The following is a 25378-nucleotide window of genomic DNA, read 5'->3' on the forward strand; positions in this document are numbered from 1 at the left end:
AGATCAGCAAATACAGTTATCTTTGGAGCAAGAAGATGTTTAAAGAACGGATATACTATAGCTTGGAGCTCGTGGTGTCACAGTGACAGCTGATGACAAAAACAGTATTTGCCACCTTCCGTTAGAGTACTGCTTTCTTTGCCAGGGAAAATGAGCTCTAGACTAAGGAGAATAAAAAGCTCTAAGGTCCCAGATAAGAAGATTAATCAAAGGTTATACTTAGCTGAGTTTGAGACGCTTACTTTTTAGGGCTCTGAGGCTATATGCTTCTGAACAGTGTCAGTAATATCAAGTAGGATGCCTGAGAAGACTGGAAAGGAGCAAATGTACATAGTATTTTATAAAGTAGAAGGTGGAGTTTTGAAAACTCCACTGTAATACGTTTGGCATAGGATGAGGGCAAAGAGTCTAAAATCAGTTATTAAAGAGGAAGTTTTTGAGCACTGAGGGAAAGGAGTGGTAGATCATATAGGCCACCATTTTTTATAAAAAGCAAACAGTGCATGTATGTAGTCTGTGTGGCCTTCAACAAGGTGGGTGACAGGGGCTTTGATGCTATCAGTGACGCAACAAAAGGACAACAAAGCACGGCCAGTACTGCTGCCCACCCCCCATCCCCCCATTTAGACCCCACGTCTAATGTGATGGTATTTGGACAAGTGGCCTTTGGGAGGTAACCGGGGATTAGTGCCCTTATGAAAGAGACTCCAGAGAGCTTGCTTTCTCTCTCTGCCATTTGAGGACCAAGCAAGAAGGTGACATCCACAACCAGGAAGAAGGCCCTCACTAGGAATCAAAGTGGCCAGCGCTCTGATCTCGAACTTCCCAGCATCTAGAATTGTGATAAAGTGAATTTCTGCTTAGAGCCACCCAGTTTATGGTATTTTGTTATAGCAGCAAATAACTATATTTGTTATAGTTCAGTAGTCTGACCAAGAGTCCTGCTAATGGATCAGTGTCCATCTAGAAGAAAGTTCTAGTGGCCTGAACAAGGGCTCACCACTGCCATTCTGTTCATCATGAAGGTACAGGAGACAAAAAACAAATGAACAACCAAACCAATGCATAGCTGGTGACATGCTGGGCAAAATGGTTAAACTGAGGAGACAAAATACTTTAGAAATTTGGGAAGTAAAAGTAAGGTCTTACAATGTTTTGAATCCCAGAGATCAAATACACAGCAAGCAAGAAGTAAAGGATATGCGATTTAGCAGAAGCACTTGTAAAAAACAAACTTAGGACTTTTAGCTGACAGAATGATCAGTCCCAACTCTGAAACCTATATTGGCTATCTAAAAATGTAGGGCTAGGGTATTGGGTACTTTAACTTAGCCAGTGCATACAAGGACTGAGTATAGTGCATGGCACTTCGTAGATACTCAGTAAATATTAATTTCTTTTCCTCTCAGTATGAGTCAACATTTGATGTGCCTTCCAAGAAAAAAACAACAATGTAATCTTTGATGGCATGAGCGGACCCATGGCTCTGGGATGTTGGAGGGGATTCACCGTGGCTTATACTCCCCTCTGGTCCTGGCAGCCTCATTCTAACAGGGAAGCAGGATGGGGAGGGGACCCGACGGCTCCTTCCTACACAGGAACCAAGGATCACTCAGTCCTTGGTGAATGATGTCGTGTGTGGAACACGTGAGGGAACCACAGGTATTTCTCTTAGAGAGCAGGGCAGGCAATCTAAGGGCGATTTTCAAATATCTGAATGGCTGCCTTTCTCAAAGAGTGATGAACTTTTATTAAAAGCTAAAGAAGACCAGAGTTTAGCTCAGTATAAGGAAGAACTTTCTAATAGTCAGAAATGCCCCCAAAGATGATGTGGACTCCTCAGGACCCTGGGAGTGGCTCAGAAATAATGTGGACAATTATTCATTCATTTGTTCAACAGATATTTGAATGAATATTTGATATTTGAACAGATATTTGCTGAGAATTTACCATATGCCAGGTGCCATTCTGGGTTTGGGGCCTGTATTGATAAACAAAACAGACAAACATCCCTGACCTCATGAAGCTTATATTCTAGTAGGAAGAGCCAGCTAACAAACAATACACATAAGATACAGGTAATTAATCGTATGTTAGAATACGGTTAGGGCTTTGTGAGCAGGGCTTGCTTATACAAGGATGGCAGGAATGGATAAGGAGTTAGTATTCTTTGAGATCTCTCTGTCCTAAAATGCCCGTAACGAAGTGCATTTGGGAGTATACACATTGAGGAGACGGCTACTATGGCATGTGACGAGCTCCCTGAACTGAACAACAGAAGTAGGAAGAGGAAGTTTTTATACTATGCTTGACACTTAAAAAAAACTCTGTTCATATTCATTGGTATTTAAAAACAGTATAAAATTACTGTTAAAATCCTGAAGATTTAGGGTCGGCTCTTTTGAGTCCTATATTCTATTAAATGCTTTGAGTTCCTCTGTATCTAAGTAACAAAGAAAGTCTGTAGCATCAAGACCTTATTTCACTAGTTTTGGTAGTTTTTCTTTGCATAAACCATATTAGAATTTTAAGTTATCTCATGCTAAGGCCCTGCCAGAGGAAGCAGGGACTTCAACACAGAATCTTATTTTATATCTTGAAATTTTTTAATGTTTATTTTTGAGAGAGAGAGAAAGAAAGAGCAAGCCAGGAAGGGGCAGAGAGAGAGAGGGAGACACAGGATCCAAAGCAGGTTCTGTGCTGTCAGCTCAGAGCCCGATGTGGGGCTCGAACTCATGAGCCACAAGACCATGACCTGAGCTGAAGTCAGATGCTTAACCGACTGAGCCACCCAGGCGCCCCGAATCATCTTTAACATCTTGCCCAGCATTTATAGGAATGCCTAGGAAACAAAACCCTAACTGAACCAAACGACTGCATCTCGAGTGTCATCACCGGCTACTTACGGCTGGTATGTTCTTGACGATGCTCGGAAACAGCGTTTGCGGCGGATTCTGCTGACCCTGTTGCCTTGGTGCTTGTAGGTCACCCGTGTCCTGTGGCAGCTGGATGGACTGCAGCGGCTGGTGTCTGTTTTTCGGCGGGGGCTGTCTGACAGTCAGATCATTTATGTCTGGCAGAGGCTTAGACTCTGGATCAACCAAGGATGGCTTCGATTCTGGTGGCTCCACCTGCTTGCTATTTAAAGATTGTTTTGATTCCAGATGATGTGAGGAAGGGCCTAATACTTGACCAACTTGAAAATATGGGTGTTTCAGTGCCTAGAAAAAGAATGGAAAAAAGCAATGGAAAATGGTCTCACCTAAAAGTATTGCACATACACTTACTGACCGGTGGCCAGCTCAACATCGAGCACTAGCCAAGAGATGCGCCACGGATTAGAAAGCATCGTTTTCCCCTTGTGTGACACCTTCAAAAAGAGGACTGGGAAATAATGATTTGGGAGGTAAATTTCACTTAAAAAACAAAGTACAACAGAGTAGGAAGAATGTCAAACTCACATGTGATTTTTTAATATCCAGGCAAAGCAACCGTTGTGTTGAAAGATTCTGTATGAAAACAAAGTCTAGCTTATAAACACTGGCTAAATTTGATGTAATTAACTCAAACTGAAATGCTAGATACTGATCATGGTCCACAGGCGTTAGGAAATGAGTGAAGAAAACCTTCTATGTAGTTCATTTTCAACGATGAACGATCACATTATATAAAACTCAGGCCTACTCTTAGCCTAAGGATAATTACATACCTACTAGCAATTTTAAAAATTCTAAGAAAGATGATAAATGCATATGAGCTAGAGTGTATTCAGCACCATGCCAGCAAAGAGAAGATATTTATGGGAAGAAAATATAAAAATAATAAAAAAATGATCACTGTCTGAGTTTTAACCTGACCAGTCAACCAGTTGCTGCTGCTGCATGGAGGTGGTGGGTGGAGGGGAGGGGACCCCTCACGACTGTCTGGTGACATGGTCTACAGTAGAGGTTCTCAACTGGGGGCGATTGTCCCCTTTGGAGACATTTTTTTATTGTCACAATTTGGGGGTGGGAGGTGCTACTGGCATCGAGCATAACAACACGACTGCCCTGCAACAAAGATGATCTGACCCAAGTGTCAGGAGTGCCAAGGTTGATGGAAATTAACCTAGAGAACGTCCGAAGCCTTCTGTGCAGCTCAGCTGTGGATGCTGACCCCTTACCAGTAAGCATGTACCTGGATGAAGGAGGAAAGCTCCCAGTTCTGCTGTTTGTGATTGGAGGGGGGAGAGGAGGTGGGGAGAGTCCTTGAGGTAGCCCATCCTGCCCAAGGCCGGAAGCCAGTCCCCCCCCACCTGTGTGTGAGCACAGCCGTGGCCCACAGTTAGCGTCTTCTCAGGCCTGCAAGGGCAGTTTTTGAGGGACAGAAGTAGCTCTGCACATGGCCCCTGTATCCTGTAACTTCACCTCTTCCTGACTAGGTCTCCCTGCCTCCACTAAAAAGCAGGGCTAGGAAACAGTGGACGAGAAAGAGGTTAAGGGCAGGGAGGCGTATTTCGGCAGAGACAGAAAGAGTTTTTAATTCTGAGATGTCCCCCACCACAGCCGATGTACCTGTTAATTACACCGACACCATTAAGTGGAGCTCTGCAAATACAATTTAAATACATCAGTACCCGACATACAGAAGGCACTCAAATTCCGAATTAATTAAGTCATCATATTAATTAGTATGTCAACACTCCTAAGTTTAAAATCAACTATATCTTGGAACTAGAACCTTTATAAATGTGTTTCGTAATTTCAAGGCTTCATCTGTAACAATTTTTCCGCTTTAAGATATCAGCTATCATCCTTCCAGAAGAGGAGAGTCTTTAAGAAAAAATTTATTTTTTGCTCCTTATGCAGGGAATATTTGATTATTGCACAGAGTAAGGATATACAGAGGGGCGCCCGAGTGGCTCAGTCAGTTAAGTGTCGACTCTTGGTTTCCAGTCAGGTCATGATCTCATGGTTTGGGAGTTTGAGTCCCACATCAGGCTCCAGGCTGACAGCTCAGAGCCTTCTTGGGCTTCTCTCTCTCTTTCTCTCCCTCTCCCTCTCTCTCTGTCCCTCACCTGCTTGCTCCCTCTCTCTCTCTCTCTCAAATTAAAAAAATGACCAAGAACAAAAAAAGAATGATTTAAAAAGGATGTATAGAAAGTTCTCAAGAAGAAATTAAAATCCTCTCTAATGCCAGTACCAGAACAATACTACTCACATTGTGATGGGTTTTTTCCCCAGTATTTCCTACTCATGTAATATGTGTGTGTGTGTGTTTAAATAAGATCATGTTATAATATGCTAGCCTTTTATTTTTTTTGTTATTTAAAAAAAATTTTTATTTATTTTTGAGAGAGAGAGTATGAGCATGGGAAGGGCAGAGAGAGAGGGAGACCCAGAATCTGAAGCAGGCTCCAGGCTCTGAGCTGTCAGCACAGAGCCCCATGTAGGGCTCGAACTCACCAACTGTGAGATCATGACCTGAGCCAAAACCAAGAGTTGGACACTTAACTGACTGAGTCACCCAGGAGCCCCTTTCTGTGACTTTCCAAAATGTGTCATGCCCATTGTTTTTTTAGTCTTCTTTAAAGACTTTTATTCTATTTTTATTACAAAAGTAACCAATATTTAGAAACACTAGAAAATACACTGCCACCGTTTGTTAAAAAGAATAGTTGCTATTTGCCTTAAGATTTTATGAGAAAAATTTTAATTTTATGTGATCAAATCTGACTTTTCCATACAGAGAATAAACTGATGGTCACCCAGAGGGGAGAGAGGAAATAGGGGGAAATCAGTGAAGGGGATTAAGGATTTATGCATTTATCATGATGAAAAAAAAAATCTGAGTTTTCCCTTTGTGGCTTCTTCTATTACTTTTATACTCCTCTATTTCTTAGCCTGAGATCAATTACTCACCTATAATTTCTTCAGTTTTAGTAGTTTAGTCTGTTCTTATTTAAGCTTTCTGTGATTTATTTGAAAAATTGAAAAGTTTGGTGAGAAATAAGACCCTAAATTTTTTTTAAATATTTTTATTTATTTCTAGGAGAGAGAGAGAGACAGCATGAGCAGGGGAGGGTCAGAGAGAGAGGGAGTCACAGACTGAAACAGGCTCCAGGCTCTGAGCTGGCAGTCAGCACAGAGCCCGACGCGGGGCTCGAACCCACGAACCGCGAGATCATGACCTGAGCAAAAGTCGGACGCTTAACCGACTAAGCCACCCAGGCGCCCCAATAAGACCCTAAATTTATGGGAGGCCTGCGTGGCTTAGTCGGTTGAGCGTCCAACTTCGGCTCAGGCATGATCTCCCTGCTTGTGGGTTTGAGTCGCGCGTCAAGCTCTGTGGAGGCAGCTTGGAGCCTGGAGCCTGCTTCCGGTTCTGTGTCTCCAGCTCTCGCCACCCCTGCCCTGCCTGTGCTCTGTCTCTCAAAAATAAACGAACATTAAAAAATGTTTTTAAAAAGGGAAAAGAACCTAAATTTACTTTTTTTTTCCCAAAGAAGTAACTAATCGTCCCAATGCCAGTACCCCTCCCCCCCGCCAGTTTGTGATGTCATGTTTACCTTCTGCTGACTTACAGCTTCTGCAGCTCTGAGCTACGTGTCCATTCTTAGGCTAGCGCCTTCCCTGCTGTAATTACTATCACTTTACAGATTGCTTTAATATGTGCTAGGGCACGCGGTCTGCCCCACCACTGTCGTCCCATTACTGACTCTTATTCAAACCCGCCTTGACTATTCTTTCTCATTTGTTCTTCCAGTTCACCTTTCGAGAACATTTCTCAACACTATTTCTTAAATAATGTTTTGGTAATTAAAAAAATTTTTTTTTATTTGAGAGAGAGAGAGTGCAAGCCAGGGAGGGGACAGAGGGAGAGAGAAGGAGAGAGAAAGAATCTTAAGCAGGCTCCATGTTCAGTGTAGAGCCTGAAGCGGGGCTCAACCCCATGACCCTGGGAACACGACCTGGGCCAAAATCAAGAGGCGGACGGCTCAATCGACTGAGCCATCCAGGTGCCCCTGTTTTGGCAATTTTAATACTGAATTTATGTTTAAAGAACAGTAAGTATGCAATAAAGTCTATTATGACTTTTTAATTCTAAGCCCTTTGCAAACACAACCACGGCATTTTAAAGACTGGAAGATGTAGAAGGGCTGGTGGCAGGGGGGCTGCAGACTGAACAGTGTCCCAGTCCCGTGGAGGGACGACACTGTTGTGTGCCGTGACCAAGAACCCACCTGTAAACCACAGGAGAGCACAGAAAATCTACTCTGTTTCCTAACTGAAGAGATGCCTTTCTACTACCAGTGACGAGCTTCTTCCTAATTTGCTGTCACATGCCTGAATTCTTGTCATTAGGGAAGTTGATTCCTTTCAGCCTCAACTTCATTTGAACCACAGGACACAGAAAATCTTTGGTGTGGCTGTCTTCTCAATTCTCCCAGGGGTCTCGTCGGCCTGGAAATTAATTCATGACATACTGGATGCCTTCGGGTTTCGGGCTTACTTCTGTTAGTAAAACCCTGGGTGAGAAGAGACTTGTCTTTGTAAATGAAAGTATTCCTGGTATTGTAAACTCTCAAAACTAAAAGGGAAAGAGAAAGGGATGGGAAGGGAAGGAAAGGAAAAAACACTGCACCAGAGGGATTCACCTTACCTGGCTTGCTGTCGGCCGCTTCTTTGGATCCCAACTTAACATTTCAGTCATTAGCTGAATAGCTTCATGACTGGCATTGGGAATAAGAGTTTTTAAGTTTATAGGAACACACTGGGGAAAGCGGAAATTCATAGAGGATGCAAGCTGGTGTCCTTCTGGCCAGTCACTCTGTTTAGGGGATATAGAAGTGGGTGGGGTAGGAGAGGAAAAAAAAAAAAAAAGATAAAAAAGAAAAATGGTTTTTAGTAATCAATTTGAAAACATAGAAATGATATAAAAATCACTGGTGTTGACTACTATAAATAAATGAGAGAATGAAAGGCCAGACCTCATATACAATTCAGTGCTACAGACAGTATAGAAGGAATATAGAACTGTTAGGGAAAAATGAGAAAGCACTTTTTTAAAAAATATTTTTTAATTTATTTCTAGGAGAGAGAGACAGAGAGAGAGACAGCGTGAGCAGGGGAGGGTCAGAAAGAGAGGGACACACAGACTCCAAAATAGGCTCCAGGCTCTAAGCTGGCAGTCAGCACAGAGCCCGACGCGGGGCTCGAACCCACCAACCGCGAGATCATGACCTAAGCGAAAGTCGGACGCTTAACCGACTAAGCCACCTAGGCACCCCGAGAAAGCACTTTTATAAATTTCAGAATATTCAACTCTTGTCTAGTTTTTGGACCTTGATGATGACATCCAGGTGACTTTGAATAAATAAGGACAACTGATAAAGTGGCTGACCATTACAAAGATCCTCATTATATGTTGTACATCACATCCAGTGTTAAAAACTGCACATAGCTGGGAGATGACAAATTTCAGTAAAGCTCTAATAACTGTTTACTTGTCTGATGTTAACTGCAAGGCACATATGAATACAATTAGAATGTAATGATGATACATACTTAAAGTTATGAAGTACATATCAGAAAGTAAAGGTCTAGCTGAATGCAATAGTTAGCTGAAGAGCACTCAGCTCAAGAAATCAGATATCCATGGCAGAGGTACATAAAAAGAAACAGGAAAAAGTGAAAAAGGTCCAGGACACCTGGGATTAATGAACATTCACAGAGCAAGAAGGAAAATCTAAGCAAGGATGTCTATGCAGTCAGCAGCTGGCCATCAACCCAAAACTAAATACACAGAAGGCTAAATACAGAGTATTCCCTTAAGTTCTTAAAGGCAAGAACCTTTTTTTTCTTCAGTCTGGTGGGGACTCTGGCTTCTCATTTCACCCAATTAAGAAAAAAAAGATTATAAGAAAAAAAAAACCCATTAAAACATCAGCCTATTTGAAAACAAAAGGTATCAATAGCCAGGTAAAAGTTATAAATAATCAAAAGTTATAACAACTTAAGGACAAGAGTACTCACTTTTTTGGGGGTCCCTAAAACTTGGCAAATCTTAAAGATCTCATCGACCTCACTTGTCCCTGGGAAAAGTGGTCTTAATGTATATAGTTCGGCCATTATACTCCCTACAGCCCACACGTCAATGGGAGAGCTGTAAACTGAAGATCTTAATAAAACTTCAGGAGCACGATACCTATGAAAATAGAAACAAAAGAAAATAGGCCATTTTGACTGTGGTTTCAAAGATGGAGCGGCAGTAAGGTTCTGTTTGGTCATGCATTTCAATCAAGGGATTGGTATGAAGGGCCTTCTGTGCATCCGGCATTTGTACAGTGTGTTGGGGTTATGTTGAATGTGACTTCTTTTCCCTGACCACAAGCAGTTGGGGGAGCTGGAGACAAATTTAAATGATGTGTCCATGTGGCCTAAGATAGAAACTCAAATGAATAAATATGGAAATAAGTGCTATAAGACACAGTGGGGGAAGGGGGGGGAGCTCTGAACAGAAGCAGATATATTCTGAATGAGAACAGCTGTATAATTTTACCAAGCATTGTATCCATGATATATTTATATGAAGGACAGAAAACAAAAGATGAACAAAGATTATCCCTAAGTAGTGTGTTTTTTTCCCTTCTTTTTACTTATCAGTTTGAAAGTGCTGATTTCTTCAGTTGATTCTGTTCCCTCAACTGACAATAACTTTCATGGAGCAAAATACCCTATTCATGAGAGCAAAGGTACCTGGTAGGAAATATTCTCACTTCTAACTTCTTTTTTCCATATTGAAATGTGTAGATTTTTCAGCCCGAAAGTTTCATAGTATTATCTTTTTGCTTCTATTCTCAGTACCTTTCTTTGACAGGTTGATTGAGATATAATTTGCATAATATCATAATATACAACTCATCCATTGGAAAGTGTATGACTCAGGGGCTTTAAGTATATTCACGGAATGTGTAGTCCATCATCACAATCAATTTTTACCATTTTCATTGCCCCCAGAAGAAACCCCACACCTCTCCAAAAACCCTCTATTCCCAGTGCCACTGTAGCCTACTCTCTGTCTGCAGATTTGCCTATGGCATGTACTTCATACTAGCGGAACCATACACTATTCGGTCCTTGGTGACTGGCTTCTTTCACTTAGCATGTCGTCAAGATTCGTCCATGTTGTGGCATGCATCAGTACTTCATTCTTCTTCCTGCTGAATCCTGTTCTGTTATATGGCCCCATACTTTATTTATCCATGCATCAGTGGATGGGCACTTGGGTTGTTTCCAACTTTTGGCTATTATAAGTAGTGCTGTTATGAACATTCATGCGTAAGTTTCTGTGTGAATGCGTGTTTTCATTTCTCTGGGGTATATACCAGAGAAATGCGTGTGGAATTGCTGGATCACGTGGTAACTGGATGTTTAACCACTGAGGAGCTATCAGCTACTTTGCACCATTTTAGGCTCACACCAGTAATGTGTGAAGGATCCGGTTTCCCCACGTCCTCGCCAATACTTGTCACTATGCTTTGATGTTTTTGTGAGATAAAATTCATTGTTTTGGAGGTTTTGCCAAGTTTGGATGTTGAAAACAAGTCTTCCCAATTTTATCCTATTTCAGCACAGAGTCTAAATTTACACCGTTGAAAATAGATACTCATCCTAAAACAGAACCGTGCTCCCCCCGTATCCATTAGTGCTGACTCCATTCTTCCAGCTGCTCAATCTGACACCCATCTGATTCACCAGGAAGTCATGGTTGCGCTACTTTAAAAATACCACCGCCATGGCCACCAGATCCAAGTCCTTATCATTTCCTGCCAGAATTATTGTAACAGCCTCCTACCTCATTTCCCTGCTTCTTCCCTTGCTTGTCCAAAATCTATTTTTAATGCAGCAGTGAGAGTGATATCTTTGAAACATGTCAGATCATATCACACCTCTTCTCAACACCCTCTGGGGCTCCCAGTTCACGCGGATTAACAAGCCACCACAGTCCTTACAATGACCTGTAAGGACCCGTGAGATCTGGCCACTCCATTAACTCTCTAGCCTCATTTCCACCTACAGCTGTCCCTCTCTATTCCGCTCTTTGCAGAACTCACACATGACCTCCCTGTCTCTAGGCCTTCACACCCAGCATTTTCTCTGCCCGAAAGCTCCTTCCTGCCCTGGCATCTCCTCCTCAGCAAGACCCTCTCTTTACAATAGCAACGTGCCCTTGCCTTCCCCTAACGACCCAACTCCCTGTCCCTCTCCATATTTTATTTTCTCCATAATAACGTGTCACCACCCGATCTACAAATATTCTTGTTTTAACTAATATGTAACACACGCAGGAAAGCACACTTATTGTAAGAGGGCAGCTTGGTGAATTTTCACAAATAGAACACATCCATTGACGCAGCACCAAGTTCAAGAAACTGAGTGTTATCCGCATCCCAGGAGGTCCCTCTCCCACACGCGCCGCCACTGTTCACATAACTGCTACCCTGACTGCTGACAGCATAGGTTAGTTTTCACTTTATGTATAAATGGAATCCTCTACCATATGTACTTTTTTCCTGTTTGGCCTCTTGCTCTCAGCATTATTTCCGTGAGACTCAGGCAATTGTGTGTAGCTGTAGACTTTTCATTCTCATTGCCATAAAGCATTCTACTGGGTGAATATATTCTGCTGCTCATGATGGATGTTTGGGTAGTTTGCAGTTTGGGACTGTTACGTGTCTTTTGATGAGCATGTGCATGTCTTTCTGTTGGTAACGCATGATGTTTTTTGTTTTTTGGGTTTTTTTTTTTTAAGTTTATTTTGGAGAGAGACAGAGACAGTGTGAGTGGGGAAGGACAGAGAAAGAGAGGGAGACACGGAATCCTGGAGCAGACTCCAGGCTCCAAGCTGTCAGCACAGAGCCCAACGTGGGGCTCAAACTCACAAACTGTGAGATCATGATGTAACCCAAAGTTGGATGCTTAACCAACTGAGCCACCCAAGCACCCCTCCATGATGTTTTTAACTTGTTATTTGTATATTGGATGTCATGTAAGCCGCATGAGACAGATTTTTTTTTTCTGTTCAGTTCACCTCTGTGTTCCCCGTGCCTGAAATAAAATCGAGCACATGGTACATGTTCATAAATGTTTGTCGAATGAGTCAGTCAATCAGTTAATGAAATCCTTTCTCCTTCAGAATAGTCATGACCCAATCCTTCTTTCTCCACAGAAAGCAAAGTCAATTTTATATTTTGTTTTAAATATTCGATATGGAACCTCCAGAAAGTGATGTAATGATCTTTTGTAGTAAAACTTCAACACAGACATAAACCTCTACAGAATTGCATAAAACTACTCACCATCTGGTAGATACATAATCAGTGTATGGTGGCTGTGATCTTAATTCTCTTGCAAGTCCAAAGTCAGCAATTTTCACAAGTTCTGGACCCATACAAAGCAAGTTTTCTGGTTTCATATCCCTATGAAAAAATCCTGGTAACAGAGAGGAAGAACAATAATTGATCATCATGTGTAAACATATTTGAAACCTAAACAAAATATAATTGAACTTCTCTGTTGTAATTAGGAATGTGAACTTAGGAAAAAATAAACCATAACTATTGTCTAAAAAATGATAGAGGCAGCACCCCGCTTTCAAAATAAATTGGCAAGAAGTTCTCACCATATATAAGGTCATTAAAAATGCCCATTTGCTCAACAACCTTAAGGACGTATTATAGTCATTATTGTGCAGCAGATGAGAAGGTGCAGTGCAGAAGAGAAGGAGCCTAAGCAAAGCCCGAGGAAAGCCGCATATTCAGGTTTATGTCACTTCTTTGAAAAGTCCATTAAACAAAAACAGAACTCCACACATTTTAGCCAATTCTTTCATTTACAATTATTTCATTTATCAGCCCAGTTCTCCCCTGGTAGCTGCTTTATTGAAAAACTCAATAATTGTAATGGTTACTTACCAATTCAGTGTGTAAAATAAATGGTTACTGAAGCTGAAAGGCAGGTCAATGAAAATGAGGCGGAAAACTCAGGAAGAAGGACACAAAAGCCCTCTTCGCACATTTCTAAGGGAGATCACGCAGGTAGGTGGCCTGTTTTCTAATGACCTTGCAAGGTGGGAGAGTCAAGATGGGCTGGTCATCTGTTGTAGGGATCATTGAGGGGGGGGAAGGGGGGCCACCTAGCTTCAGCCTGAACTTTTTAAGCCAGATGTTAAGCCTATAAGCTTTTCTAATTCCTTCTAAGCCAGGGTGGGCGCTTCACTTGTGATATTACAACGGTTTTGTACTCAGTGTCATCTGGCACTTCTTACTCAAAATAGTTGTTGGGATCCATTTCACGAACTTCCAAGGGAGATACACTGCACTTTCATACCCTGGGGACTAGAACAGGAACACAGACGGTGGTGTGTAAACTGACACAATAAATTGTAGAGAATCAAACCAATTATATATTTGTACGGTTGAGGTTTTCCCATTCTCACTGATGTAAGGATATTAGTAACCTGGTCCTGTTTTAACTAAAATATTAGTCTTATTTTGGGGCAGCCAAGATTTTAAAAATATTTGCTCAAAGTATTACATGCTTATCCACTACAGCAAGAATAGTGTAGCTTCTGTAAAAATAGCTCTTGTTCTTCGAGTCTCGTGTCCTAAGTCACTGTCATCAGTTGTGTAACCAACTGTATCTTATTTGTGTTCTTTACTTTTAGCAGCAATTTTCAACCCCCAAGCCAACTTCTTGCTTCAATCACTTATGCTTTGACGTTGCTGGGAGTTCCTCTATACCCAAGGACTCTAAACCAATTTTATTCCTAACCTAAAAAATATCAGTAAATCACAAAAGTCTTTCCAAAAACCAAATAATTCATAATGCTTTTGATTTTACCACACTGCACTTGTTTCTATTGGCGTAAACTAACTCAGGCAAATATCATGAGTTACCATGCTGGTGAGTGTTAAAGAATGGGGTGAAGATGGAAAATCCATTATGAACAATGAAAGTAGCATATATCCTTTATTTCTATGTAATTAATAAATGACTGACCTTTACCAGTGGATTGTCGTATATTATCACACGCTTTAGACTTTTAATGGACCGAAAAGTGGCATTCAGGAATGTTCTGACAATGCTTACATTGTCAGAATAAATGATAAGTAGCATTTTTATTTATTTATTTAAATGTTTATTTATTTTGATAGAAATTGTGTGCTCACGTGAGTGGGAGAGGGGCAGAGAGAGAGGGAGAGAGGAAATCCCAAACAGGCTCTGCGCTATCAGCACAGATCCTGATGTGAGGCTTGATCTCATGAACCATGAGATAGTGACCTGAGCTGAAATCAAGAGTCAGATGCTTAACTGACTGAGCTCCCCAGGTGCCCTTAAGTAGCATTTTTAGAAATTAAATTATTTCCTGTAACACTTAAAGGGGAAAGTTGCTCCTTTCATATTTTCTCATATAAAATATGGGATGAAACAAGAAAGGAGACTAATGATGGTGATTTCCTAATGCTGTTCAGAACGCAGCAGTGGTCTGGCACTCTTCGAATTTAATATTGGAACATCTAGTGATTCTAAACAAATATTTGCTAAACATTTTTGTAATAATGTTAACTTTTTGGACTAATTATTCTGATCTGATAGGTATATAAAAGACTATAAATGAAGACTACATAAATGAGAAAGACATAAAAATAAGAACAAGCACCTTCCTTAATTTCATTCAAAGAACAAAAACAGCAACAATAACAAAGACAAAGAATGGAAACAACTAAACGTCAGTACTAAGGAAAACTATAAAACACCAAGCACGGGCACTTTAAACTTACTTACTTATGTAAACATTAATAAGTGGTCATGTGACCAGGGCATTCCAATCTTTTTCCGAAAGAAGGGCATTCTGTTTTGTTCTCATTTCCAAGCTAAAATCAGGGCAGGAGATTATAGGATGGCTTTATTATAACTGGGACTAAAGGCTGATGATAAAAGTGTTAACAAATTCTGCTCTAGAGGCAGATAGTTATAGATTACAGAAATACTACTTTATATATACAATATAGAAATTCTAAGTTTTTAAAATAAAAATGTCAGTGTGTGCAGGCACATACTCCACATTTGTAGTTATTCAGTAGAACATTATTTCACAGTTTATATCCAATTCCTGTGTGTGACCTCATGACCTTGACAATAATCTAAAGAGGCAGGAAATGAAATTTAAACCTACCATGTTTATGGATGAATGCCAGTCCTTGTAATATTTGATACATAATATTTCTTATGACTGATTCAGGGAACAGCTTGTTTCTGTGAAGACAGGAACAAATAAACAGTCATGTAATTCCGTTAACCAACCAATCAAACCAAGAAAGGAGATGTTCTTCTCCCTTGGGGCCCCTGTTAGCCTCATGATATTGGTTAAAGGTGTAATTTGTACCTTTACAGTTTTTAAACGTTGTAAATTTACAACATGACAATTAGGATTTTTGTTTGTTTTGACATTTGGGACATCAAAAAACTCAAATCTAATCATGAATGCATGACACAAATATTCAATAGCTACATTTTCAACTGTCCCAAGAGGAGCAAAGTAAATTGGAAAACTAATAATCAAGTAAGCCCGGGGTACAAATCTGTCTCCTACAGGCTTTGAGAGGTTTAGGGGCAAAACTGCTTCAGTTCTATATTGTCTACTGGTAATGTCCAGTGCAAAAATATATTAAGAGCCACAAATGAGAAACACTTAAGTGTTATTTTTTTCTAGTAGCCACATAAAAACAAATGAAACAGCTGAAATTATTTTTTAACAATGTTTTTTTCAATATATACCAGATGTTTTTTCACCATGTAATCAATATAAAAATTATTAGTGAATTCACTTTTTTTGTCCCAAGTTTTCAAAGTTGGTATGTATTTTTATTTTACCTTTAAAGCACATCTCAGTCCAGACTAGCCACATTTCAAGAGCCACATGTGACTAGTAGCTACAGTACTAGACGGTGTAACTTTATATGGTATTTACATCAAGACCCTAATAAAGACTAAATTAAGACTGAAACATATTAATTGTTAACATGAATTAACTCTTCTTTGACCCTGAGACCAAGCAATGCTTTAGAAATAATCATTTTAAGCTTTTAAGGCTCATCATAATTTCAACATTTTCTAACATCTTTATCACAGCATGATTGATTGGATTAGAGTGGGTTTTTTTTAATGTTTATTTCTTTTTTAGAGACAGAGAGATGGAGAACAAGTGGGTGAGACACAGAATCTGAAGCAGGCTCCAGGCCCTGAGCTGTCAGCACAGAACCGGATGTTGGGCTCAACTCACAAACCATGAGATCATGACCTGAGCTGATGCTTAACGTTTGACTGAGCCACCCAGGTGCCCTTGGATTAGGACGTTTATCCAGAATGCTCTCAACATATGGAAAATGGACTGTTTTTATATTATTATGTAATGTTCTAAAATATCTCTTCAAATGGGCTAAAAACACACAATAGACAGAGAAAGATAAACACTGGTCTTATATGAAGCTTGAAAATACTATTGATCATACATTATTGAAATATTTTTTAAGTTATTTATTTATTTTAGTAATCTGTACACCCAACATGGGAATCGAACCCATGACCCTGAGATCAAGAGTCACATGTTCTTCCAATGGAGCCAGTCCCATATTATTGAAATATTTCTTAAAAGTCACTTTCATAAATTATAAAATAAATTTCAGAAGAAACAAAATATATTTATCCTTGCCAACAATGTAAATTTATATAACGAATGCTATCAATTAAAGGTACAGTTAGAGCATCGGAGCAAAGGTGTATATATATTGGTTTTCAGTTAAAATAGAAACAAAGATTACATAAATAAAAAAGGCTTTTAAATTCATCTTGATTCTCAAAATAATGTTTCAGGAAGTTAAGCTACTAAAAACAAAGTGTAAAAAAGCCACTTAACCTCAAATAGCTCTTTACCATGTACAATTGTTAATTGTTAAATTTATCCCTTTGACATTGAATAATATTCAAACAATACCATTTTTATATACACTTAATTTAGAAATCCAGAAATCATGAAATTCCAAACTTGATTCTTTTTATTGTTCACTTGCTATTGCACTATCCACTTATCACAGATTTATATATATTTTTAAAATCCGATGAAAGTTTAACATTTTAAATATTCATATTTACTTAATACCTTTTTGTTCAACAACTATATCTCAACATATCAGGCATATGTTTATTATTTCAGATATTTTATTTTATTTATTTATTTATTTATTTATTTATTTTTTTAAATTTTTAATGTTTTATTTATTTCTAGGAGAGAGAGAGAGACAGCGTGAGCAGGGGAGGGTCAGAGAGAGAGGGAGTCACAGACTGAAACAGGCTCCAGGCTCTGAGCTGGCCGTCAGCACAGAGCCCGACGCGGGGCTCGAACCCACGAACCGCAAGATCATGACCTAAGCGAAAGTCGGACGCTTAACCGACTAAGCCACCCAGGCGCCCCTCATTTCAGATATTTTAAAGAGTATAATAGAAGCCAAAAATTTAGGACTATCCATCATCATCTGATTAAGAAACTAGATTTTTCAGTATTCTAGTCCAATACTAATCCATTTACGTGTATAACTTTTATATTAGGTTTCTATGTTACATAATTACAATTTTGATTTGTTTTGTATCCACTGATAGGCATTTTCATGTTCTTTATAATTATCACTTTTAATGGCAACAAAATAATCCCATCAATGTTACACAGTAAAATTACCAACCTCTTCACCCATTGATAGTTATTTCTTTTAAATAGTTTAAAGAGAGGAGTGAAGCATGGTATAGTCATTTAACAGAACATAATAACAATAGTAACTGTGAAGATTATATACAGCAAAACAAAATGCTACTAAGTGAGTCAATCAAATAAAAAAGTTATCACCACTAAAATTGAAACTAAGTAAAAAAAAAAAAAAAAAAGCATGCCTGTTTCTGTGGGCTAGAAGGAACTGTAGAAGAATAAACACCAGGGGTGCCTGGGTGGCTCAGTCGCTTAAGCATCAGACTTTGGCTCAGGTCATGATTTCACAGTTCGTGGGTTCGAGCCCCGCATCAGGATCTGTACTGACAGCCAGCTCAGAGCCTGGAGCCTGTTTCGGATTCTGTGTCTCCTTCTATCTCTGACCCTCCCCTGCTCACACTGTCTCTCTCTCTCTCTCTCTCTCTCTCTCAGAAATAAATAAAATATTTTTAAAAATTAAAAAAAAAAGAAAAAGAGAAAGAAACACTGATTTGAGTGGTTGAAATTTTCTTTACCTTTATTTTAACTGCTATCAGTGTTATAATGACATTAGCCTGTGGAACATAACAGTCATTCAATAAGTATTTTTTGAAAGAAGGAAAAATATGATTGAAGGAAAATTCACTCACCATCCTTAAGGATTACTTTGAGTGAGTATATATGTGTGTATGAAAGAAATGCAGAGAAAGCATTCCACTGGGAAATGTATTTATAAAGTATTTTAGGATCTTTTGCTGAGCAATTCTGGGTTTAAAAGCAGGTAAAATGGGGGCGCATGGGTGGCTCAGTTGCTTAAGCATCTGGCTCTTGATTTCGGTTCAGGTCATGATCTCATGGTTGGTGAGATTGAGCTTTGTGTGGGCTCTGCACTGTCAGCACAGCAAATAAATAAACTTTAAAAAAAGTCAAGATATATATTTCATATAAACACACACTATCTATCTATACTCTTTGAAACAGAACCTGTCTATAGTTTAATAGTCAGTAATAAAACTGGTCGGACGAAATTGAGAAAATTTTCATTGCTTCATTACTGTCTCAAGCACTTTGTGAAAGGTTAATAAAAGGAAGGAAGGAAGTAGTTTTCATGGAGGGATTTAATAAGTTCATTTATTAGAATATTTAAGTGAATGATAAAACTTATGGTGTTACCAATTCCAAAGACATTCTCATTTTAATTTCTAACCCTATGAAGAGGGAGAGCTTCAGTCATGTGCCATGAGCTTGGGAAAGTTAATATTTTGGTGGTAGCTACTGGTCACATGTGGGAGATTCATGTCCATTTTACCTGCTTTTAAAGAGGTTTTAATCTGTTTACTTATTTTAAAAAGAGAGAGAACACACGTACGAGTCAGGGAGGGGCAGAGAGAGAGGGAGAGAGAGAATCCCAAGCAGGCTCCGGGCTGTCAGTGCAGAGCCCAGCACAGGGTTCAATCTCATGAACCATGAGACCATGACCTGAACCGAAATTAAGAGTCAGATGCTTCACTGACTGAGCCACCCAGGCACCCCTCTCTTGACTTTTAAGAGATTACACCAGAGAAATGGTGACTCTGTCATAGATGGTTCTTCTTCAAGTTATAAAGATAACAGCTAATTAGTTTAGATTCACTCTGGGAGTGACAAACCCTGGATGCTGTAGAGTGTGACATAATGAAGGGATCCAAGGAACCCAGAGAGGAGGTGATGGGAAAAAGTACAGATTTTGTAAAATAAAGACATACCTGTCTTTCATTAATTGATAGAGGTTTTCTTTCATATATTCAAATATAAAATAGAGATGGTCATTTTCTCTGATAACTTCTTTTAGTTTGATCACGTTGGCGTGGTTCAGCTTCTTTAGCGACTACAGCACAGCAAATATGCAATAAAATTCTTAAAGCCACTGATGTAGAAGTTGGCAAAATATCATCAATGCTACCTATGATAATTACCTTAAGTGATCTTCTCAATTCGTTAATGAATTAGGTTTCAGGTTCTATAATATTTTACATGACTAAGAACATCTTAGAACACCAATTTAAAGTAAGCAGTAATTGTTTTAAATAATGAATGGAAGAGCAAAAATCAACGAGGTCAAAATCACCTGCCCGACATTTCAATCTGTCACTTTTGTCTTGGTCTATTCAGTAGGCTTAATTTATTTTTTTCTGACTTAACTGTGTGACATTCCATACAAATGTCTTCTCCAAGTCATAGAGCATAACACAGAAAGAAATGGTATGTAGTTGTTAAACGTTGTCTTTCCTTTGATAGCATGAATGAAAATGCTCTTTTAAAAGTGAGAGTATATACTTTTAAATAGAGGGTAGAGTTATTTTCTGTTCTCCACTGACATTTGGATGAGGAATGAGAAGTTACTTTACTTAGGAAGCTAAAGAAAAAAACATAAGAAATACAATGATCATTGGACCGCTTCCTACAAAGAACAGAACAATCCCGTTAGCGGCCATCTTTAGAAATGAGACAGGATGAGGCAGAGGTAAGGCCTCCTTGGGTTCTTTCCATCTGTAGGATTTTTTACCTTAACTTCTCTCAAGTTCATACATTCATCCCAAGAATAGAACTTTCTCTTCATCCTGAAATAAAATGAGACAAGTTTACTGTACAGAGACAGGATTTCCAACACAAGTAACACTGCTGGCTTTCTTACTCTAGTCTCCACGTTGGACAAGCTGTGCTCTCTCTCTTCCAACTCCTTACAAGGGAGTCACCGCTCTTCTGTATATCTCAAGGCTGTTTGGTACAGGTTCACAATTATGTCATATCTGAAATTCTGCTTTAAACACAACGGTGAAGGTATTACCATTAATCTTCCTTTCTGGGGGAATTCTCATATATCTCTAACCAGTTAATTGTGCTTTTCTAAAAGGGCCCCTTCCAAATCTTCTCTTTTTGACAGATAAATATGAAACACTGAGGTGGACAGGGGAAGGAAATCACCAATTTTGGTAGCAAATATAAAATAATTTGATCTGACAACTTCTGTATCATTACCCCAGCTTTAAACAAGCCAACAGAGTTAAGTGATTCAAGTCAACAAAAATTCAAAAGTAACTACACCTTAGAAATAGCTTTCTTTTTAAAAAGATTTTGTTCCTAATTTTTATTATTGAAGTAGAGTTGACATACAGTGTTTTTTGGTTTCAGGTATGTAATGTAGTGATTCAACACTCATGTACATTATGAAATGCTCACCATGATAAGTGTAGTCCCCATCTGTCACCATACAACATAACTACAGTATTATTGACTACATTCCCTTTGCTGTACTTTAAAAAAATTCCACATCCGTGAAATCATATGGTATTTGTCTTTCTCTGACTTATTTCACTTAGCATAATACTCTCTAGCTCCATCCATGTTGTTGCGAATGACAAGATTTCATTCTTTTTTATGGCTGAGTAATATTCCTGTGTGTGTGTGTGTGTGTGTGTGTGTGTGTGTGTGTGTATAAACATGTATGTATATATACCTCATCTTCTTTATCCATTCATCTATCAAGGGACACGGGTTGCTTTCCTATCTTGATTATTATAAATGATATTGTGGTAAACGTAGGGGTACATATATCTTTTCAAATTAGTATTTTTCATTTTGGGGGGGTTAATGCCCTGTAATGGAATTCCTAAGTCATATGGTATTTTATGCCACGAAGCAGAAGATGATGGTCCTGATTGGGTATTAATGGAATGTAGGTTGTTTTGGTAATGAAGAGGGATACATTGAAAATGAGAATAAGGGGTCTAATATCTTAAGCCAAGTTTTTTTCCTTTGCATAAGGCTTGAGAGAAATGGCATAGGCTTCTGTATGGCTCTGGCAGGCAAAGTACGGTCAAAAATTCTCCTAAGATTATGTCTTGTCCAGAATTTTAGGAGTAATGGCTAGAGTGAACATTCATATTGATAACCCTGCCAGTAGCCTGGCTCCACAGTTCTTAAAGAGATGTTCATTTCTGTGATGCCAGGGTCACTCCTAAGCACCCTGTTATCATGAAGAATGGTTCTACTCTCTAAGATCTCAGCCCTTAAAACTTCAGACTGTGATCACAACCTGCGATCCTTTTACCATCGTTACCATTGGACGTGCTATATGTGTGTCCGCTTGTCCAACCTTGGCTTTGCTTGCACCCTCATCCACCCTGGATCCCATGATCAGCCTTTCCACCACTGTCCCCTCAAGAGCATGTACATATTCTGATGTCCCCCTTCCCAGCATTCCACCACTCCCACCCTGCCATCCCCCAGCCTCTGCTGTGTACAGACTGGTGTGGGGGGTGGGAGGGGGTAGTCACATAAATGCCTCCAGTAGCTCCACTTTAATACTCACCCCAAGTAATCGCAGGTGGGTTCTTACTGATACTTGGCAAGCCTTCTAGAACTTTTTGTTTTTTAGCAACTCAGTGACATGTACTTCATGACTATTCAAAGTTTAATGCCTCTACTTACCCCACTTTTGACTACTCCTTGCCCTCCTGCAATCTGGTGTATCTCCTATTCCCCTAGACCAACTCTCACCACACCCACTAATTACGTCATGTTCTCCAAATCCAGAGAACACCCTGCTAGATAATATTGTTCGGATACCAAAAAGCCATTTCTAGCTCCCTCCCTTATGCTGGAAGAGTAAATTCTCACTTTTCAACCTCCCTGTTGATAATGGAGACCACTGTGATCCATTTCTAGTCAATACGATGTAAAGGGAAGTCACTTGGGGGTTTCTGGGAAACAAATTTACTTCGGATTTGAGAGAGGAGTTTGCTGGCATTATCCTCCCTTCTTGCCATCCTAAACCAGAGAGGTAACGCTTGGATATCAAGTAGTCATAATGTGGCCCATTAAGTGACACGGTGGAGGACAAACAAATGCTAACAGCTCAATACGAAGAAGATAAAAAAAGGCCTAGATTCAGTTCACAGCTGGGCCCTTGAAAGAGCATTGGGAACCATCAAAATTCAGATTTCCTAATATGGAAGAAAAACAATCTATTTATTTAAGCCATTGGTTCTGTTATTTGCTATTAATTTCTATATTTGTTACGTACAGCAAGAAACATTCCTAACTAACCTAAATGATTTTTGGCCACTAGTTTTTAGCTGTCTTTTAATTGAGTACTTCTTTATGTATTTCCCTCGTGTCCATATACTTTCTACCCTCTCTCAGTTTTCTCCCTACTTCTCTGGTGGCTCCTTTTCAGTCTTTGTGAGAACCTCTTCGAGGACCCATCCTTTATCTGCTGGGATTCCTCTAAATGAAGACCTCTTTTCCTTCTATATGGCTTCAAATATCATCTGAAGACTAACAATTCCCAAATTGCCAGCCCAGACCTGTTTTCTTTTTAATGTTTATTTATTTTTGAGAGTGAGAGAGACAATGCATGAGCAGAGGAGGGTCAGAGAGAGTGAGGGAGGGAGACACAGAATCTGAAGCAGGCTTCAGGTTCTGAGATGTCAGCACAGAGCCCCATGCGGGGCTCAAACTCACAAACCATGAGATCACGACCTGAGCTGAAGTCAGACGCTCAACTGACTGAGCCACCCAGGTGCCCCTAGCCCAAACCTGTTTTGAATGAAAATATTCAGTTACCTATAGGCATCTTAAAGTTATTATGCCCACAAGTGAACCCAGGTTTACTCCTAAGCCTGTGATTTCCCCTGTCATGGCAAATGGCACCACGACTAGGCATTTAAACAAGAATCCCAGGAGTTAGCCCAGACTCTTTCACATGCTTTCCTCCTTTCCCTCATGCCCACTTACCAGTTTCTACAGAACCTAGGTCCTAAATGTCTCTTGAGTGCTTCCACTTCTGTCCATACCTAATGCTATCATCCTAGATCAGATCACCACCACCTCTAACCAAGATGACTACGTCAGTCTCCTTTTTTTTTTTTTTAATGATTTATATATTTCTGAGAGAGAGAGAGAGAGAGAGACAGAGAGAGACAGCGTGAGCAGGGGAGGGTCAGAGAGAGAGGGAGACACAGAATCTGAAACAGGCTCCAGGCTCTGAGCTAGCTGTCAGCACAGAGCCCGACGCGGGGCTCAAACCCACAAACTGCGAGATCATGACCTGAGCCGAAGCCAGACGCTTAACTGACTGAGCCACCCAGGTGCCCCAAAACTACGTCAAGTCTCCTTACTGGTCACCTCATGTCCAGTTTTGACCTCTTTGATCAAGTATCCACTCTTTTGCTAAAGGGACCATTATAAAGCAATACTTGATCATATCGACTTTCCTGGTTAAAATCCTTCATCACCTTCTAGTCAAGCTATATGTGAACCTGGCTTTATGACCTCACCCTTAGCCTCATATCCCTCCTCTGCTGTACTCAGAACCTATACTCTGGCCACCTACCCTTCTTCTTTCAGCTGTGCAGCCCAGGCAAGCCTTCACATTCTCTTGCCTCCAGGCCATCATACTTGCTGCTTAGAGCATTCTTCTCCCTTCCCTTTTTCTTGATATTTTTTTTCCTCCCTCTTGAGATCTCATTTCCCAAGGGAAGCTTCCAGCATACTTCTCCAGTATCACTTCTCTGTGCTCCCCTAGGACTCGTTATTCCCCCACCATAGGACTTACCATATTTTATGTTGTAATTTGTCTAATTTGTTGGTCTTCCTCACTACATTTTAACTCATCTATCTCATCCCCATTTTGGCCTGAGCACCTGTGTAGTAGGAGCTTAACAATTATGTGTTGAATGGATATTTAACTTTTTTTCAAGCCTTCCACATGACTCCTCCTCCTCCTCATTGATTTTTATTGTGTCTTTACAGGGATACGGTCTAGCACATAGTAGATACCCAATGTGGCAGACACTGTGAGTTGACTATCCAAAAGCCACTCTTTTCTTCCTCTTTACTAACACAGCTCAGCTTTTCTACAGGGGTACAAAGTGCTCCGTGAAGAACTCAGCTTCCCAGCCTCCCGTAGAGCCAGGTGTGCTCTGTGACACACTTCCAGCCAATGAGAAGTAATCAGGGGTCTTCTGGATAGGGGTGAGGAAACTATTTTCTGAAGACAGAACTTAGGTCTGTGATAATAGCATGCACAAGGTACCAGCCCTGGGCTGCCTACCTCAGGACGTTTTATTACATGAGAAAAATAAATCCCTATTTAAGTTACTTGTTAAATTAAGTTAAAACCTTATTTATTTGGTTAGGTTTTTAATTTCATACACCAATGCATTCCTAAATTGTATGCTTATGGCCTCTTCTCAGCCCTCATTGTATTTGACTTCTTACATTTTTAGACCCCTCAATTCTTTCAAGGCTTTACTTAGATCTATGCAGGTGAGGCTTCGTTCCCTATTTTATGAAATGGAACAGTAAAACACACAGGTGACTTTGCCATTCACAAGGAACACTGAGCATTTTGTTAAATGAAACAGAACAATGTATAATGTTGCATGATTCCACCAGACCCGATCTCAGTTCTCATTTTCTACCCACTTCTCAGAAGCCACAGCTTTCATGAATTGAATGTATTGCTTTCCAAAGTCTTTAAAAACATTTTATATAGAAATTTATGTATATTAAAGTATTTGCGTGAGTTTATACAATTATTTAATCTATACATAAG

General features: G+C 39.7%; 1 protein-coding gene across 4 annotated transcripts in view; it reads right to left on the minus strand.

Annotated features, from left to right (window-relative positions):
* The window catches only part of MAK (male germ cell associated kinase), a 53489-nt gene that overhangs the window by 18870 nt on the left and 9241 nt on the right, over nucleotides 1-25378 (minus strand). For all 4 annotated transcript variants that reach the window (XM_039231819.1, XM_039231817.1, XM_039231818.1 and 1 more), the window contains exons 3-9: nucleotides 20324-20378; nucleotides 19524-19645; nucleotides 15220-15299; nucleotides 12341-12473; nucleotides 9015-9186; nucleotides 7642-7809; nucleotides 2907-3221 (exon numbers count right to left, since the gene is read on the minus strand). In XM_039231819.1, the coding sequence (XP_039087750.1) occupies nucleotides 2907-3221; nucleotides 7642-7809; nucleotides 9015-9186; nucleotides 12341-12473; nucleotides 15220-15299; nucleotides 19524-19645; nucleotides 20324-20378 (1045 nt within the window). The remainder of the gene's footprint in view (nucleotides 1-2906; nucleotides 3222-7641; nucleotides 7810-9014; nucleotides 9187-12340; nucleotides 12474-15219; nucleotides 15300-19523; nucleotides 19646-20323; nucleotides 20379-25378) is intronic.

The sequence above is a fragment of the Hyaena hyaena genome, unplaced genomic scaffold (assembly GCF_003009895.1).
Source record: "Hyaena hyaena isolate Hyena2069 unplaced genomic scaffold, ASM300989v1 scaffold_60, whole genome shotgun sequence".
NCBI classification, from domain to species: Eukaryota; Metazoa; Chordata; class Mammalia; order Carnivora; family Hyaenidae; genus Hyaena; species Hyaena hyaena.